Source organism: Pygoscelis adeliae, unplaced genomic scaffold, assembly GCF_000699105.1.
Source record: "Pygoscelis adeliae isolate BGI_AS28 unplaced genomic scaffold, ASM69910v1 Scaffold160, whole genome shotgun sequence".
In the NCBI taxonomy this organism is placed as follows: domain Eukaryota; kingdom Metazoa; phylum Chordata; class Aves; order Sphenisciformes; family Spheniscidae; genus Pygoscelis; species Pygoscelis adeliae.
Window position 1 is genome coordinate 2626418 of NW_008824035.1, and position 18001 is coordinate 2644418.

General features: G+C 37.2%; 1 protein-coding gene across 4 annotated transcripts in view; it reads left to right on the forward strand.

Moving 5' to 3' along the window:
• Window positions 1–18001, forward strand: part of AOX1 (aldehyde oxidase 1) — a 43673-nt gene that overhangs the window by 892 nt on the left and 24780 nt on the right. For 2 of the 4 annotated variants that reach the window (XM_009331624.1, XM_009331639.1), the window contains exons 2-15: window positions 2040–2136; window positions 3308–3416; window positions 3962–4088; window positions 4972–5033; window positions 5625–5705; window positions 6616–6696; window positions 7826–7970; window positions 8141–8233; window positions 9958–10109; window positions 10350–10443; window positions 12980–13086; window positions 13925–14109; window positions 15257–15419; window positions 16279–16371. In XM_009331624.1, the coding sequence (XP_009329899.1) occupies window positions 2040–2136; window positions 3308–3416; window positions 3962–4088; window positions 4972–5033; window positions 5625–5705; window positions 6616–6696; window positions 7826–7970; window positions 8141–8233; window positions 9958–10109; window positions 10350–10443; window positions 12980–13086; window positions 13925–14109; window positions 15257–15419; window positions 16279–16371 (1589 nt within the window). Of the gene's footprint in view, window positions 1–2039; window positions 2137–3307; window positions 3417–3961; window positions 4089–4971; window positions 5034–5624; window positions 5706–6615; window positions 6697–7825; window positions 7971–8140; window positions 8234–9681; window positions 9746–9957; window positions 10110–10349; window positions 10444–12979; window positions 13087–13924; window positions 14110–15256; window positions 15420–16278; window positions 16372–18001 lie in introns of those variants that run through there. The other 2 variants (XM_009331631.1, XM_009331647.1) reach the window with 2 other exon arrangements.

The following is an 18001-nucleotide window of genomic DNA, read 5'->3' on the forward strand; positions in this document are numbered from 1 at the left end:
GGGGATGAGCAGAATCTCTCCTTTTTGCAGCTTCCTAGACTGTCTCATGAAACATACCCCCACAGGGCAAGTGAAGTACCATATACTATAGAATTCACACAGGAGAGAGTCCTTATATTTGTCTCAAAAGAAAAACTTAAGTCAAAACATGTTTGTTACTGGTCAGTCATAAGGAAGAGTCTGGAGCAGAATAGGTTGCTGTAGTTATGGTGCTTATAAAATTATTCTTCAGTAATTTGAACAAGTTCGGACTCCATTGGACTATAAAAAGTAGAATCATAGAATCGTTTAGGTTGGAAAAGACCCATAAGATCATCAAGTCCAACCATTACCCTAACACTACCAAGTCCACCACTAAACCATATCCCTAAGCACCACGTCTACACGTCTTTTAAATACGTCCAGGGATGATGACTCAACCACTTCCCTGGGCAGCCTGTTCCAATGCTTTTTCCCCCTTTTGGTGAAGTTTTTCCTAATATCCAATGTAAACTTCCCCTGGTGCAACTTGAGGCCGTTTCCTCTTGTCCTATTGCTTGTTACTTGGGAGAAGAGACCAACACCCGTCAAATAGATCAGTACCAGCCCTATTACAAGAGTTGTACTTCATTGATTAAAGTGCATTGGTGAGTGAGATAATGTAATTCTGCACTGACTTGCTCTGACACCTTGAAAAATCATTTAACATCTCTGTATCATTGTACCCTGCTTATAAAATGAGGATAAGAGTAACTTGTTTTCAGGAGCTAGTTGGTTTCACCATACAGTTTAAATGTCAACTTGTAGTATTCCTGCCCTCTGTTGCTTAGGTTTGTATGACTTAAGCAATGTGCCATTCCCTGAGATGTGCTTGCCCAGCTGTGTCTGAGACCACTTTGTTAGCCAGATAGAGGAACTGATCCTTTTCACAGCAAGCCTCCACATATAGTTGAGTTAACATAGCTAGGGGGACAGCTGACTTTGGTAAAGAGACAAAAATTAATGTCAGGGAACAAAAATATAGGACAGGAATACCTTATGCTGATATCGCCAAACTCTTTATAAAGTGAAATGGTTGCCTGAGTGAGCATGAGGAACTTTAGCATCTTCCAGTAATGTGTTTTACAATTGCAAGGTACAGTATAATACCTCTTTAAGCATCCTGTCATCTTTTTTTTGAGGCTAAATGCCATAGGAATCGGCACATTAGACTCAGAACTCTACCATTCCTGGTAGACAGTTCTCTTCCTGCACCTTGTGCCAGCTGTGGAGTTCCTCAGATCTCTCTGTGTACTAGTTCCACTCATTAGGCCAGCAGCAAACTAACCCAGGAAAAACAGAGGTTTTCAACTGGATTAGGGACTCAGTTGTGAATTGGTCAGCTTATCATTAGTCAGCTCATGGAAGGGACTGGTGAGAAAGAGGCTTGGTGCAAGAGGTCTTGGGTTTTGGAGCAGGTAATGTTGGGAAGAGAAAGGACAGAAGAGGAGGAAGAAATGGGGAGTAAGGCATCCTCCTTTTGGTGGCTGTAAAACATTAAATTAGCTGTTTGTTGATTCACAGCTTCAGATTGGCCACTGTTCCAGATTCATAGAAACAAGCACTTCTCTCATAAGTGTGATCTTTCCGATGAGATGCAAGGTTAATATCCTGACTATAAATGGGCCTTCTGGGAAAAACTGGGATATTTGTTTTAGTGGAACTTCAGATATGTAGCTATTTTGCCCATTACATGTTTTTTCTTTTCATATTTTCACTTGGAAAACTATTCTTCACTTCGTCTTTCTGTCCCAACTTAGTCTTCTTCCAAAAGAAGTCAGAGTCAAGTTTTCTGCTTTCTTGGGAAGAGGATTTTGCTTATGTCATTCCTTAGGTTCAATCTTATGTTCACTGAAAATTTTAATCCAACGTAGAAAGGAGTCTGATACATATGCTATCATACCAAACCAATTCTATGTTCCGTAGCAGTTCAGGAAAAAAGGTGGCCTCAAGCTTTTCAGCATAATAAAGACCAAAATGAAACCTGGTAATTTTTTTTTCCCTAATGACAGCATTTTCAGTCCGTCTTACAGGAACTAAGTATGGCTGTGGAGGAGGTGGCTGTGGTGCCTGCACAGTGATGATATCAACTTATGAGCCAGCTTCGAAGAAGATACGGTATCCTTAACAGAACATTTTGAAAACTGCACAGAATTTTATGACTGTAGATACCATTTCCAGATATGAAACTAAAAAAAAAAGTTGTAAAATCTGCACTTAATAGTAAAAGAATCCAAAGGAAGGGTCACTTTAATCCAAAGGAGAATGCTGTAAAAAATACTGTTCATTCAGCTACGTTGTAAATTTGCTGAAATATCATGCTCACAAATGCTTAATTTGCTCATATATGCTGACAGCTCCTGCAAAGAGTTTTCTCTTTAGGAGGCATACATTTAACACCCTTTGTATTGACCACTGGAATGTGGCTCTGTCATATGACTGATGGGAAGATAGGGCAGGCAGAAGTTTGAGTCTTACCAGCCCTCTAATACTGAACTCCCTCCCTACACACCACCCACAAAAAAGACTTTGAAACTAAAAGCCAGAGTTTCATTAAACTAAAAACTGGAATAAATTACTTTTAAATTGAGAAAACTCCAGTCAAATTGTTAAATGGTAACATGTCATTGTCAACTGAATATTTTTTAGGTGGGGAAAAAGTAAAAATGTTCCAGTTGTTCCTTTTGACAATTGCATTACACTGGAATGCAATACAAATGAAAATCTTTAAAGTTATTACAAGAGTTGAAATTAAAACAGTCAGAATGACACTTGAAAAGAAACATTTCAACTATAGTAAACCAAAACATTTTATTGCTAATGATGAAAAGCTTTGAAGAATTTTCATTTTTGTATGTTGTTCTTATTTAGAATGATATTTATTTTACATCAGAATTTCCTTTGGGTAGAAATTTGATTATAAATTTTCAGGAGTAATTCTTTACTTCCTGCAAACGGCTACACCAACCCTCCCTTCCCCATCTTCCTCCTCCAAAACACACTTGACCGGTTGCTTGTGGGCAAGAGAGAAATCAGAAAAGACTGAAGTATTAGGGAAGATATAAATTCTACAGATTTGTCCTCATGGATACAGTTTTTATACTAGGGACAAGCGATGCAGCTAGTAAGTGATTCCTTCTATAAAGCTTATTCTCTTCTCATCCCAAATGATGATAATGACTGCTTTGTAAGTATAAACTATGTCTTGATTTACCGCAAAATAATATTCATGCATCTTTATTATAATAAAATAATATTCATGTTCTTTATTCTCCTTTATGTTCCAAAGACATTATTCAGCAAATGCATGTTTGCTTCCCATTTGCTCCTTGTATGGTGCGGCAGTCACCACAGTGGAAGGTGTTGGAAGTACAAAAACCAGGGTTCATCCAGTTCAGGTGAGAGTACAGCATCACCGTGTAAGAGGATTACTGATTTCTTCCTTTATATGGGCTGGCTTGAGTGGCAGTGCTTTTAGGGCATGGGAATTTCACATGATGATTATTCTCCCTGCTAAGTGATAACAGAAGATAACACAAGTTTCTGACGGTTGATTGATCAAGGCTGCTGCGATATGGCTCATGATGGATCTTGCTTTAATACTGACAGCCTGATCAAATAGTTGGTATGTAAGAATTCTTGGAGTGGATCAGGTTTGTGCTCTACTTGGGCTAACAGCACATCTTGGACAATGCCCCTCTAGCTAATGTTTTAGTATGAATGTAAAAAGTCCACTGAAGGTTAATTAGCTTCTTTAGTAAGATGTGCCTGGGCATCACACCCAAAATAATTATTCTTATTTGAGATGGCTTAAATTATTTTACTTAAAGAGTCTGATTTATTATGAAGGCAACATTTAGTATGGCATCTCCCATTTAAGAGAGATTTCATTAGAATGGTGATGTACACTGGAAGGAGTGCTATTTGTGGTGTTTCATTTCAGGAAAGGCTTGCCAAGTGCCATGGCTCCCAGTGTGGTTTCTGCACCCCTGGAATGGTGATGTCCATATACACTTTGCTGAGAAACCACCCAGAACCAACTTCAGAGCAGATGATTGCAGCTCTGGCTGGTAAATATTGCCACTTTTTAATTTGTAGGTATGTCCTTGAACCATTTTCTTCAGATACTTTGTATATGTGAGTGCATGTCTGTGTCAGTACACATGCATGCATGTATGTATGTACTCCATACAAATTGTGCTTCCCAGCAGAGTTGCTACTGGATACAGATCTTGTATTCCCTGTCATTCATTTCTCCTGGAAAATGAAGCATGGAGCTGTGGATTGTTTCAGGGACAGGTGTTCAAAACATCCCCATATGTGTCTTTTGAAGTGCTTTAAATCAGATGTGCAGAATGATGTCATATTGGAGAAGTAGCTGCATCTGAAGGTCTCTGAGACCCCGTTACATCTGGAGTTGAGAATGTCATAAGCCTCACAGGAGAGCCCCTTTGTGGTAGGAATAAACAGTCAAATAAGGTAGAGAGATGCAGACCATCTTCACTAAGGGAAAGCGTGAGCATTATTGCAGGTAAAATAGCCTTCTGTCATCTGTTCTGCGCTAGAGTCACAGTGGAGCCAAAGGCATTTCCTGTTCCTATGAGGTGAACTTAAATGGAGGTGTAATGGTAACCACCTTCACTATTAGAAATAAGTCAGGGGGAAGGAGAAAAACGTTTTGAGTGGGTGAAGAATATTGTACAATCTCTTATTCTCCTGCATACTAAGCCGTAGTCAGCATTCCTTCTAGCGCAGCTCTCAAGTATTTCATACTCCCCTTGAAACAATAGCCTTTTTCCTCAGGAGCTGCAGGGTCCTAAGTCTTGTGACGCTGATCTTTTTTGTCTTTCAGAGAGCTTAAGCTTCAAAAACTCAAACCTCATATAAAGACATGACATTTTAAAGCCACATGCTTTAGAACAAAGATTTTTCATACTGATTTCCTTTTTTCAGGGAACTTGTGCCGCTGTACTGGATATAGGCCGATCCTAGATGCCTGTAAAACCTTCTGTAAGGTAAGAAGTAGTGATGATAGGAATACTAGATTGTGCCCGTTAGTGTATATATGTATACAAACCATCAAGATTTCCATTAAGATCATCTGTTTCCTCTGTTAAGGAATGTAGGTCCGAGTAAGGTGTATAGTGGCCTAACCTATTACAAAAACTGATTAACACAAATGAACTTGGTGTCTAGCCTGGATTATGAAGGATAATCTGAAGTTACTGTGCATCAGTACTGGCAGAATTTGGATCAATGTTCTTAGTAATTTATCATGTAACACAACATGTCAGAAATCTACAGTGAAAGAAATGGGAGAGTGAACAGTGGGTAAAAGAAATAATGCAGACCATCTATGTGTGCTGTCACAAGGTCAACTGAATTTCATGTATCATGAATTATTTTGTATTAAGGACTTCAACATCCGATGGTTTTAAGCTATTTTTGAATATCACTTCTTTAACACATAATCCTTCCAATTAAGCTTATTATTAAACTTCATCTAGAACTTTATTGAAATATAAAGAGACACTTATCAGCTTAAGCAGGCTTTAACTCATTGCCATTCTGGGCAATATTTCACTAATGGAATATTCCTACTTTAGGAATCCATTTGTTGTCAAAAGAAAGCAAATGGAAAGTGTTGCTTGGATCAGGAAGATGACTTGTTTGACAAGGAAGAGAAGGTAGGGTTTTAAGTATTTTACCTGTCCTATTTAGATATAAAACTTATAGAAAGAATATTGCATGGCTTTTTTCTTGTAATTAAAGTAAATGCGGTATACTCTGCCATTTTTATCCTCTACCTTATTCACTTTATGTAACAGTATTTGTAAAATAAGATATTTTATTATTCCTCAAAAGAAATTTGGAGATATTTCTAAAAATTAAGGATTCTCTGTGTATATTTGTATGGGGAGGCAATGATGTGGCAGATAGTTGGTATAAGGTAGTTTGGATCTCCAGAGCTGAGATTTGAGCAGTTCATCAAGTTCAGAAATATTAATAGTCTCAGCTCTACTCATACAGTGATCATCATATTGTGCAAGAAATCAAGGGGTGTGTGGAACTGTCTTAAATCAATGATCAGTGATGATCTGAATGTCACCCCTGATCTCTTAGGAATCTAACTGCTGGCTTGAGTCTGAAGAACTGATACACTCTTAAAAATCAGAATTATGATTGTAATTTTATATGAAACCTCTTATCCATATGAATATTTGACTTTGTTCTCAATTTTCTTTCAATAATATCTGATCTTTGCTTTTTGAGTACTGTAAGTTGGCATGAAACCGGCTACTTTCTTATAGTAGGACTACAGGAAGCCTGTAGTTAGTCTTTCAGTTGCTTGCCTCTACACTGTCATTTGTCTTAGCAGTGAACTTTGAGAAACCGTTATGAACATTTCCTTCATCTCAGCAGCTCCAAATGATGCACGCTAATTTAGCACCAAATCCAAATGATAATGGAATTACTAATTTTCTACTGACTTCAGTGGGACCCTTATGGTTTGGTTTTGGTTTGGGGGTTTTTTTTTGGATGGAATTCATGATGAGAGAAAATTCTTGGTCTTTGCTTGTTTTCTTTCTTTTTAAGATTTCCACCAGACTATTTTCAACAGATGAATTCCAGCCCTTAGATCCTACCCAGGAGCTTATATTTCCTCCAGAACTAATGGTAATTTTTGCTGCTTATAGACTATTCTTTAGTTCTGTCTTTTTCTCAGTAGTCCATAATTCATATCTCATCCTGAAGTCCTGCTTAGCAGTAATTCATCAGAAGAAATGTCATAATACTTTAATATAAATCCAAAATTCTATTCCTTTTTTTTTCCAGTGAGCTTATTGAATATTCACATACAAAAAAATAATCATATTGAGAAAATGAAGTGCAGAGTTAGGTATTAGGTGAGAAGACAAAGTAGTAACCTAAACTGGGTTTTCAGTGCAGCACCTGAAGATACAAATGCTTCTCAGCAAACTGAATGGCAAATCCTTTTTAACATTGGCAAAACAATGCATTTTCCCCATTTTGTGGCTTAATAGTTTTGTTGGTCTTTTCTGTCAAAATGTCAGCATCAGATAACCACCCAGACCGGGGAGTGTTTAGCCCCAGTGATTAAAGTATGACAAAGATATAAGCAGCTGAAATAAGGGCACTGGAATGGAAAGTGTCAGGCATCCTTAATTATTGACAGCAGTATTTGCCCTAGAAAAACTGAAAGCTGTTTGCTTTACATTGTTGTCAATCTATAGATTCAAAGCCAAATTCTATGTAACTAGCTGGCTGCTTATGGAGAAAAGTTGATAACTCTGGGACAGGGGTTCTTGGCCGTGTATTTGTACCACCACTAGTTCACAAGCTGTTTCCAAGTGATCAGTGAACAGTGCTAGAACAGCGAGAGACATCCACATGCATGCTTACTCTAGAAAGGGGTGCTGCTGCCAGTGTCATCGGTGACCTCCAAGCAGCTAAGTGTGCAAACACCTCCCTAGGTACTTTTTATCACTTTTTTTATAACTTCAGCAATTGCAGGATCTATTCCTACATTTTTTGCTTTGGGGCTATTTATTATCAATCTTGTTTATTAGCCCATTGGAATTAATTGAAGACGTTTCACGCATGCAGTCTAGAAATTCACCACTGTGCAAAGAGCCAGCATAACAGTCCCATTTCTGTCCAATTTTGAAGGATTAAGTAGAACTTCCATTGTTTAAGAACTTCTTTTGACTTTCAGTCTAGTGTCTATTAGACCCTGCACCTGTCTATATGACTAATATTTAAATCTGCCATATTTCCCCGTCAGAGAATGGCTGAAAATCAACCAAAAAGAACTCTGTTTTTTCATGGGGAGCGAATGACATGGATTTCTCCTGTAACCTTAGATGAATTACTGGATCTGAAAGCTGCCCACCCCAAAGCACCTCTTGTGGTTGGGAACACCAGTGTGGGTATGTATACAATCAGAATGGCTCCTGTTGCCATAGTTCCAGTGTGCATGGGAGGAATGGGGCTACGTTTATCATTCTTTTTGCATTTTCATCCTTAAGCTTACTCTCCACTATGTTGGAGTTGTCATTATGGAAAATGTCTTTTGTCTAAGTCTATTCCTATTTGATAGGACCTGAGATGAAATTTAGAGGCGTGTTCCATCCAATTGTTATTGCTCCCTCAAGGATCCCAGATCTGAATGTGGTGAAACGCACAGATGACGGTCAGTAGACTTTGCTTTGTTCGGACATAGGAGATTCCTCTACAGTAAGGATGCTGCTCCATTCCATAGTGCTGAAGGTGTGAAGTGCTGTGCAACTCATTCCTAAGCATGCTTGGTTCTTTCCCAGGTCAAGGTGGCTGCGGCCGCCATCCCAGTGCATGATACAGTTTTGTCTTCATGACACAGTGCAGTACTGACCAGCAATATTATCTTGGGGCCCATTAGTCTGTGATGTCTGTACCATGCTATGCTGTATAGCAGAGAGAGACCCATACAGAACCTCAGAGAGAGTTAGCAACATTGCATGCTTGTCTACATTAGAAAACAGGCTGTGATTAAACTGGCATAGCTAATAGCATTAACTAATCTTGTTCTCAATCATAACAGCATTAATTATTGTAGATTAAAAATTTTGTACCTCAATTTATATATTTAAGATAAGCATGGAGATTTTTCTAGTTAAGGTTAGACTAGGTTTTAGTTTTTAAATAAATTCTATTGAAATTAGAAATAACAACTAGAAATAGATTTAAACTTACTGTAATAGCCTAAATTAATGAAATATAAATTAAGTTGTGCAAGTTTACTGCCACAGTTTTAAGGAAAATCAAACCCTATATCTGATGAAAGTTACTTGCCATATGCCTGAAACCACTTGTTTGAAGTGGTAAACTGTATTTGACAGTTCTGTCATTGCATTTAGAATATCTTTTTCATTTCAGATCAGTCATCCAGTTTTAGTCAATGACTAGTTTGTTCTTACCCAAAAAGTGGTTGGGAATTGAAAGAAAGCAGGGAGAATGTTTACTGCTTCTTTTAATCTATAAATAAAATCTAGTTATGAGAAGGTGAGACTTACTAGTCCTAAAACTAGAGATATGCAGTTTAGTTTGCTAGCTAGAAATAGTATTTCCTCTCTTTAATCAGATTTAAATGCAAAACATGTTTTGATTAAATTTTTGTTTTAAATACAGAAAATTTAGTATTGCTGTACTCGATTAATAAAAAGCCATTTAAAAATTATATATATTTTGATTTATATTTTTGACTGAATTCCAGTGTTAATTAAAAACATTCATACATTACATAAATGAAGTCTGTTAATAATTTTGAATAGAAAGGCACTGTTTACCATTTTATAATATTGAAATTTTTATAAAGTATAAGCTTTAAAAAAATGTATAAATACTCGAATAAATGCCTATGGTTATATGTTGTCTTTCTAGAGGGAAAAAGAATACCATATTCAGTGTTAGGACTGTTTGGGTTTCTTTGCAAATACTACCTACTGATACCTTAGGAGAATAACTAGAATGTACATATGCAAAGCAAGATCCAATTATGATAAAAATCATGTTTAAAAATAGGAAGAGCCTGTTGAAAGCATTTTGAAGCTGACTCAGCTTTGGGTGAAACATAACCTAAACATTTACTTGTTCATAGTTGGTGCAAGGGAAGCAGTTGGAATGGGCAGCTGGAAGCAGAGAAGGGATTTCCCTTTTAGTAGAAGTGGTGAGCTATTAGCTCAATTTCATCATTCCATGCAACCTTACCCTCAGCCTCCTGAAATGAAAAGTCACAGTACCTTTAATATGCAAAGGTCACTCTCCTTATATCTGCCTGTATTCCACGTGAGCAATCCTAGCTCTACAGTCTGAACACAGTTTAAAACCCAGGCAATAAAGCAATGCACACATTACACTTTCATAATCTTTTGGTTACAGGATTAACTCTGGGAGCTGCCTGCAGCCTCTCTCTAGTGAAAGCCGTCTTGACAAATGCAATCTCAGAGTTCCCTGAAGAGAAGACAAAGGTTTTCTGTGCTGTCTTGCAGCAATTAAGAACTCTGGGTGGAGAACAGATAAGAAACGTTGCTGTATGTTGTGCATTACTTGCAGTAACAATTGTAACAAATTGTAAAAAATGTGAAATTGCTCCTGACCACATGTAAAACTTGCATTTTTAATTCTGTTTTTAGCAACGAATTTTCTATCAATACATATATTTTGAGCTTTCTGTATGTATAAATTTATGTATAGTCTGCAAGTTATATTGTCACTTAACATAAAAATGTGAAGGTGGTGGAGAAAGGTGACATAAATTTCTTTTTTTCAAGTCATTAGGTGGAAACATCATAAGTAGAAAATCAACCTCAGACTTGAATCCTATTCTGGCAGCCAGCAACTGTATGCTCAGTCTGGCTTCAAGAGGTAAGCGGAGATAGCCTGCCTCTGTAGTAGTGCCAGAGGTACAGGATCCTATTGTATGGGGAGAGGGGAAATAACAGCGGGTGAGCATTTCTTAAGGAACCCTTTTACTACTCTCATACAAGATCACATCTGCGAGAGAAGCAATTTGCAAATGAAGAACATGTCAAAGATTCTCATGTCAGGGGTAAGCATTCAGACCAACCAGATCACTTGTACTTCTGTGGGCAATGAATTACTATAAGCACTCATAAAACCTCACAATTTGAGTAGCTGTATACTACTTCACCGCCTCCCTGGTAGTTTTTTCTGTAATTGATGCTTTGCCCTGGTTTTAAAATCACCCTCTGGCCCTGAGAAGAACTCCGGCTTCTCGTTCCTCACAAATACTTCTGATACAGGAGCCACTAGTCCAGCACCATTTTCCATGCCCATTTCCTCAGTTTCCTTCCATCACTGTATATATACTCCTCTCTACCTGCTCCTTTTCTTGTGCACTATCTTACCATTGGAAGGTTGATGAAATTATTGGTAAACATGAGCTATCTGGTGGCCTGGAATTGCATGCTCTCCCTTCTAGATGGCTTATGTCCTTTTTGCCCTTGATCAAGACAGGGTGCGTGTTGCCATTTCAGACCATGTAATACTCCACTCAACACCCTGAAATACACATTGTTTAAGGGGTTGTTTCTGAGCCAGGATTTCTTGAAACAGATACACAAAAACTTATGCTGTGTGATTTCCATGACTTCTTCCTGCATAATTTGGCATTGAGAGGAAAAATACCTGTTAGAATGTTGTTCTGACAAGTGAAAGTACAAACATTTGCATCTTCTTAACAATTCTAATGATATGCCTACTTATTTGAGTGATGAATAGGATCGCTGACTGATATCGCTTTCTCTTAACCTGGCAGAACTTTACTGCTGGGAGAGGGTTTTCAGCGTTTTCACAGGTTTTTAACATATTTCTTTACCAAATGGGAGTCAGTGAAGCATAGGAAAAGTGGATTGTTCAAGAAAAGGAGGTTGCAGAAACACTATTAGTTCTTAGTATTTATGTTAGATCACAGTGTAAGAGAAAATGCACCTTCCTAGATCCTGGCAGGCTCACAGGTGGGATTGGACAATAATGTTTACGTGTGTAAACCAACTGTATTCTGGATGGAATTGCAAAGGCAAAAATCCAGAAACGCCAGTGCTGCTATTCTTGACAGTGTTATTTTTCAGATTCACACTTCAGCAAAATAAAATTCTTTTACTGAAGTTTTGCTGTCACTCTAGTTATATTTGAGGAATGCAATTTTAATGCTAAATGATATTCTAGGATGAACAGGTTACAGTGTCATCATCACATCTAACATGAAAAACGTGAAGAAAATAATCTTGCTGTAAAGCAGCCAGTCTTGAAGTGTCATGTTCATTGAATGTGAGGGAAGTATTTTAATATATGAACCTTTTAAAAATGACACAGAAGATTATCTGATTATAGAAAGTCTTGGGATAGGTCAGGGCTACTGCAAGATAAATATTGTCTAGTAATAAGAAATAATTTATTTTAAAATGCATCGGACCCTTTAGGTAGCATGTGAAAAGTACAAAGGACACAGAATACTAGTAAAAAATACACTTTGACTTCATCTGTCAAACACACGTTGTTAAATTCCACACTGGTGAATCACTGTGGTTTTCCATCTGTACAATGTTTATGCCTCTGTGTTCTGGCAGAACGACAATGCTACTTGACAGTTGTGTTACTGGTACAGCTGCAGTCCTACCAACAAAACTCCTTGAGCCAATGGAGCTTGTTTAATTAATAGAATTAATTTTATGTGTTAAAATGTTGCATTTCCAGAAGTCTTGCTAGCTTAACTCTGTAGTGATATTGGCAAACCCGATGTAGCATAGATAAAGTTTAAGTGTTCAAAGGGCTTTTACAGATTTAGGTTCATTGCAGAATTTTGTCCTCTTCCCTTTTGCAAATCCCACCTTTAATAGTATATATCATAGAATGACAAACATAGTCACTTTTAGAGTAATCTATCAAAAAGAGAAAGGAAAAGGCAATAGCATTTATTCCCCTCTGGACTCCTAGAATTGTTCAGAATCTCAGAACAAAAACAAACAAAACAAAACAAAACCCAAATTTTTTTTTTTACTTTTGCAGCAGTTCTCTCCCTTTCAGTTTTCTTCCTCATTCTTTACGTTTTAGAAGGAAAGGTAGTGATGACAGAAGTTGCAGAGATTTGGAACAGATTGACAGGAGTGGGGATGGAATCATTGTGGCAGTATCAGAAGGGAGAATTACGGAATGGGGATTGATCTCTGGGCACTTTCTTAGGACTCTGGTGTTATGATACTATGGAAGATGGAGCAGTCATTTGTATTTATAGAGCATACCACTGATAATTTGTTATGTAAACTCTGCAGTTATTATTTACTCAGGAAGGCTTCAGGTATTTTTTGCCAATTAAAGTATGACTGATGTATGTTTGTTGCACAATTGTACAGAAGTTTCTGGATTTGGGATTTTTTTTTAGGAAGAAAGCGACAGATTCCTTTGAGTGATATTTTTGCAGATGGAGTTGGTAATACCATTATGCCAGAAGAGATCTTAGTCTCTGTCCATATTCCCTATTCTAGGAAGGTAAGTTACTAGTTTGTTTAGATTTGCTTTACGCAGAGTTAAAGACTATTAAATAAAGAGCAGGAGGGAGCATAATCACTATGTTTAAAGTAACACTATTACTGCTCGCTTTCTGAATTCCTTACATTTGAACCTGTCGGTGCCATACTATCTCCCAGTTTCAGCCAAAAAACACAAAATATAAAGAGTGATACTCAGACAAAAGTTTACCCTAAAATGATGAGGGCAATAGCAATTGTCTAGACCACCTACAGAAAGGGGTCTTGGACAAGCTGCCATAGTCCTCACCAAAGCAGGCTGCTCACCTGTGATATGGTTGGCATCAAGCAGGTAAAGCTTTATCATCTCTTGAGGATTTTTCTTAAAATGAGATGATTGGACATGTGTGTGGTGCTTCCATAAATGTTGCTGAATTGAATAATAGTTTTTAACTGGTATTGTGTTCGCAAGAGTGGATATGGGATCTTATAAGAGAATTATGGGTCATGTTATCTGAGTACTGAAGTTTGGCAATACTTCAAAGCCTCTAAGCTTTTGGTCTTGTTATAAATGCAACTCCACTCCACAAGATCCCTGTCTTCCAGCTATCTACCATGAAAAAATCTAGGTCATCTGAACTGTGTAAATGATGGAGGATTGGGTATGGGCTGCTAGAAAATCAGAGATGGTAAAGCTACTGAAAGGTCAAGAGAAGGAAGTGTATGGTCTTGAATGCTCAGGAAGTTGTATTTGTGCTCTTGATTTTTTATTCTCTTGCTGCACGTAGTACAATAACAAGTTCTGCTTTCAGATACTTAACATGTCTGCAGGTTACCCACTTCTGTCTGATCTTGCTCAGGGGGAGTATGTCTCTGCATTTCGACAAGCACCAAGACGAGAAAATGCTCTCCCAATAACCAATGCTGGAATGAGAGTCCTTTTTGAAGAAGGTACAGACATAATAAAAGATTTAAGCATTTTTTACGGAGGTGCTGTCTCAACCACAATCTGTGCAAAACAAACCTGTTGGACACTTACCGGAAGGTACAATTTCTCTGCCTTCTCTATATCTCTTAATAAAGGGACTTTGAGAGCTTGGGTGTACTTCCTTGGAGCATGAAAGTACAGAAATATTTTACTTGCCTGGCTGATGCCATTTATGTTCAAGTGAATGATCTGGTCAAACCTTAATGATGGCTTTTCAGGATTATTACATTTTGGAGTCTGCACATGGGTGCAACTCTGGTGTGAAGTATGCAGAGAGATATGAGATATGAGCTGTGAGATAGGTGGATAAGGTATACGTAGTCAGTTGTGCATCTGAACCCGAGCATTGGTAAATGATGCTGTATCCCATAGGTTTGATAATCCCCTACTGTCAGTGTTCTTGAGTCCTTCAGTTTGGCTCTAATAGATAAAAAGTTTGAGAACTTCAGATGTGCCCAATAAACTTAGGAGCACAAGTCAAGCCTTAACCTTTTCAGTATTTCTTCATCTACAAGATCCTAATAATCTCTGAAGCTAATCCCTGACATTCCCTCCCACTTTGCAGCATCTTTCCAAGGTCTGGAGGAACAAAATTACAAATAATTCAGGCAGTATAAAACCATTTATGTAAATGGAGTATCACTAGACTGTTTTACCATTTAGTATGCAACTGTTTCACTAGTTGAACTACTCATTATTTTTTGCTGCTTTACATGAGTAAATTTATTCTAACATTTATATTTTTATATTTAGGGTTATGTAACTATGGAGAATTAACTGTGTTGAGAGACTTCAAGGAGACAGCCTTTTCAGAAAATGTAACAACTATCCAGCACTAGAACCCTTGAAAGCATCTACAATTTGTATCAATATTGTTATCCACTTTTCTTTAAATATAGGACAGTATTTGCAGAACAGTGATAATCTGTAAGGCTGTTAAATCAGCTTTAAAGCTGTAGTAGGGGTTTTTTATTTATTTTAAAAAGGCTGGCATAGCACTCAATTCCATTGACTTAAGGGACCTCACCTCTGTGAGCAACATTGACCTACACTGTTTTCAAAATTGCAGGCCATTATTAGAATCAATATTTTGGCTTCACTGTGAGCAGGATTATGCCTGTGGTCCATGGTATGAATGTATTACTGCAATTTGTATTTATTTTTTGAGTTCTGGTCTGATTGTATCTATTATTCTTCCTGACAGACACTGGAATGAACAAATGTTGGATGAAGCTTGCAGACTAGTTCTTAAAGAAATTGCTCTTCCAAGCTCAGCCAGTGGTGAAAAAGTAGACTATAAGAAAACTTTGATAATCAGTTTCTTCTACAGATTTTTCCTGGAAGTACTGCAGTCATTAAAGACAACGGTAAATTAGTTCTTCATGTCTGCTGTTGCACAAGCAAATGAAAGGTTTTTTTCTATCTATTGATGCTTGCAATTTGTACAATGTGTTAAATATTATCTTTGGGGTTCAGATCTACAGAAGAATGTAAGTGCTTAACTCCCAAAGAGATTGATGGAGAGATGCCCATTTAACTTTTAGGTGCTCAGATACCTTTACCTTGGAAATTAGGCTTTAAAAAAAAATTGAGCAATGTTAATTCAACAATATATCAGTATTGATCTCCCAGGCCCAAAGAAAACACACGTGAGGTCTTACACCATCTGTCTGTAGTTCAAAACATAAATAGAATAGAAATAAAGGCTTTGGAAAGCAACTGTAGGTGTTAAACCAACCCTCCTTCTTGTATGAGTTCTTGACTGGGAGAGGAGGATTCTAAAATTTCACTTCCCACTGCATTCTAGGTGTAATTTACTTATTTTTGTCTTAAATCTGTTCTTATGAGGAAAAACATCCCTTTTGCCTTTTTCTTCTGTGTTACCTTGAGCTCTTTCCCCTGAATTATCATTACTAGGTAATTTACTATTACCAAGAATGATTCTGTGCCAGTTTTGGTCAGGTCCCAGAACAAAGCTCTTCTGACTATCCCTGCTTTATGTTGCTTACTTTAAACAAGAATATTTGTTGAATCCAATATGTTTTTAAATATTATTTAGTGAAATCTCAAAACTCTACATTATTTTAAAATTGTTATTTTAGAGCCTTTCTAGCTTGTGAGAGTTTTGAAGGAATTTCCTGTATAAAGAGTTTGTATTTGGTGATTTTGGTTGGTTTTTTTAACGTTCAATATGTGAGTTTTAGTAGTAATTCACTTCCTTTTCAGGATCCTTGCCACTATCCTGACATACCTATGGAATACAGGAGTGTCCTACAAGATTTCACAAACAAAATGCCTCAGAGTATCCAAATATACCAGGCAAGTGATTTTATTCTAAGATTGTGCTGTGCTTTATAAGTCTTAGTAAAAAGTCACAGTTCAAGCATGACCCTTGCTGTGAAGCTCAGGTACAAATTTTCCAAAGGATTGAAGGCAACAGGCTCTTAGTGGTTGCTTTTAACTGTATCTCAATTAGAAAAACCTTGTCTGTAAAAATAGACTCATACAGATATACTCACTTCTTCTAAACAGTTCTCAAAAGATAAATATGCCGAACAAACTCCATTGTCAGACTGCTTAAACGTGGTATATTGCAGTGTGCAACCCAACTGGAAAAAAATTAGAAGAAAATAAAGAAGATTGAAAAGAACAGGTCTATAGCTATCACTATAGCATTCTTGTCTCAAGACACACTTTTCTTAAGATCTCAGAGGACTCTTAGGTCTTACTGTGGATTTAGGAATCAAGATGGAGTTTGTGATGGCTGTCTGATCAAATTAACAAGAGTATTCAAGGAGAAGTCAGCAGTAGAGGGCAGCAAAGAACACCTTTTGGATTTTCTGAGCTCACCCTTGCGACTAGATCATGGTGGGAACTCCTGCAAGGATTTTTGATATTTTGATACCCTCAATACACAAGTAAAAATCCCAAGTTTTTCAAAACCTAAAGAAAATGTAAATGAAATCTAGGTAAACATCTTTTTTCATTTTCAGATATTCTTTAGAATAACATTTTAGCTTTAAATACTTTGAATTTGTTCAAGTCATTATCTTCAGCTTCCTTCAGAGTTATCGTCAAAAAAAAGACACTACGGACTTATAAAAGGGGCTAGGATCAAAGGAACTAGATCTCTATGGCTTTCAGCAATTTATTCCCCAGCTGCAAGAAAGTGACTAAACAACAGAAATGGAAACAATTTGTTATTCAGATCAGTTGGCACTGAGCAACAGAAATTATTTAGAAACCCAGAAAATATGGTTTTTCACTTTAAATTTCTATAAAACTTTTGCAAGTCCCTATCTCTTGTCTGGAGTTCTTCATCTGAACATTATTAAGCTTTTAAAATTAAGGGGAAAAAAAGAACATGTATCCTGAAAGATAAATACCTGGTCATTCTGTTAGTGGAAAAGTTGAGATGGTTTGGCTGAGACAGCCATTTGAGGACTTTAGGCAGTCAAGTGAAAAATGTCTGTTCTTGGCCTTGGGCTAATAGCAGACAGTGTGCCAGGAAGTGCAGGAGGTAGAAATTCGTAGCCAGAACACTTGTGTGCTGGCAGCTATAGAAGTTGTTGAGTTGTGAGCAATTAACTAGTTCTAAATGTAGAAAAGGAAAAAGTTAGTGTGAACACTGACCCAGAAATTGGAAAAGTGTTCTGGAAGTTGGCAACAATTAGTTGGTGTGGCAGAATGAACTGGCAACACTGAATTAACTTTCAGGAAAGACTTAGCAAAATAAGGTTAATAAGGCACACACACAGTGCAAGGAAATAAAATCGGGAAGGAAATATTTAAACATTTTCTCACTGATTTATGTCGATCAGTTGCAATCTTTTAGCGAGGAAGACAAATCCTAGGAATCGCTGCAAATAGCTCAAAATACAACACCAGACACTGGTAAAATACAGAGCAGAATCTTGTGAGAATAATTTGGCAAATTATCAAAGCTTCA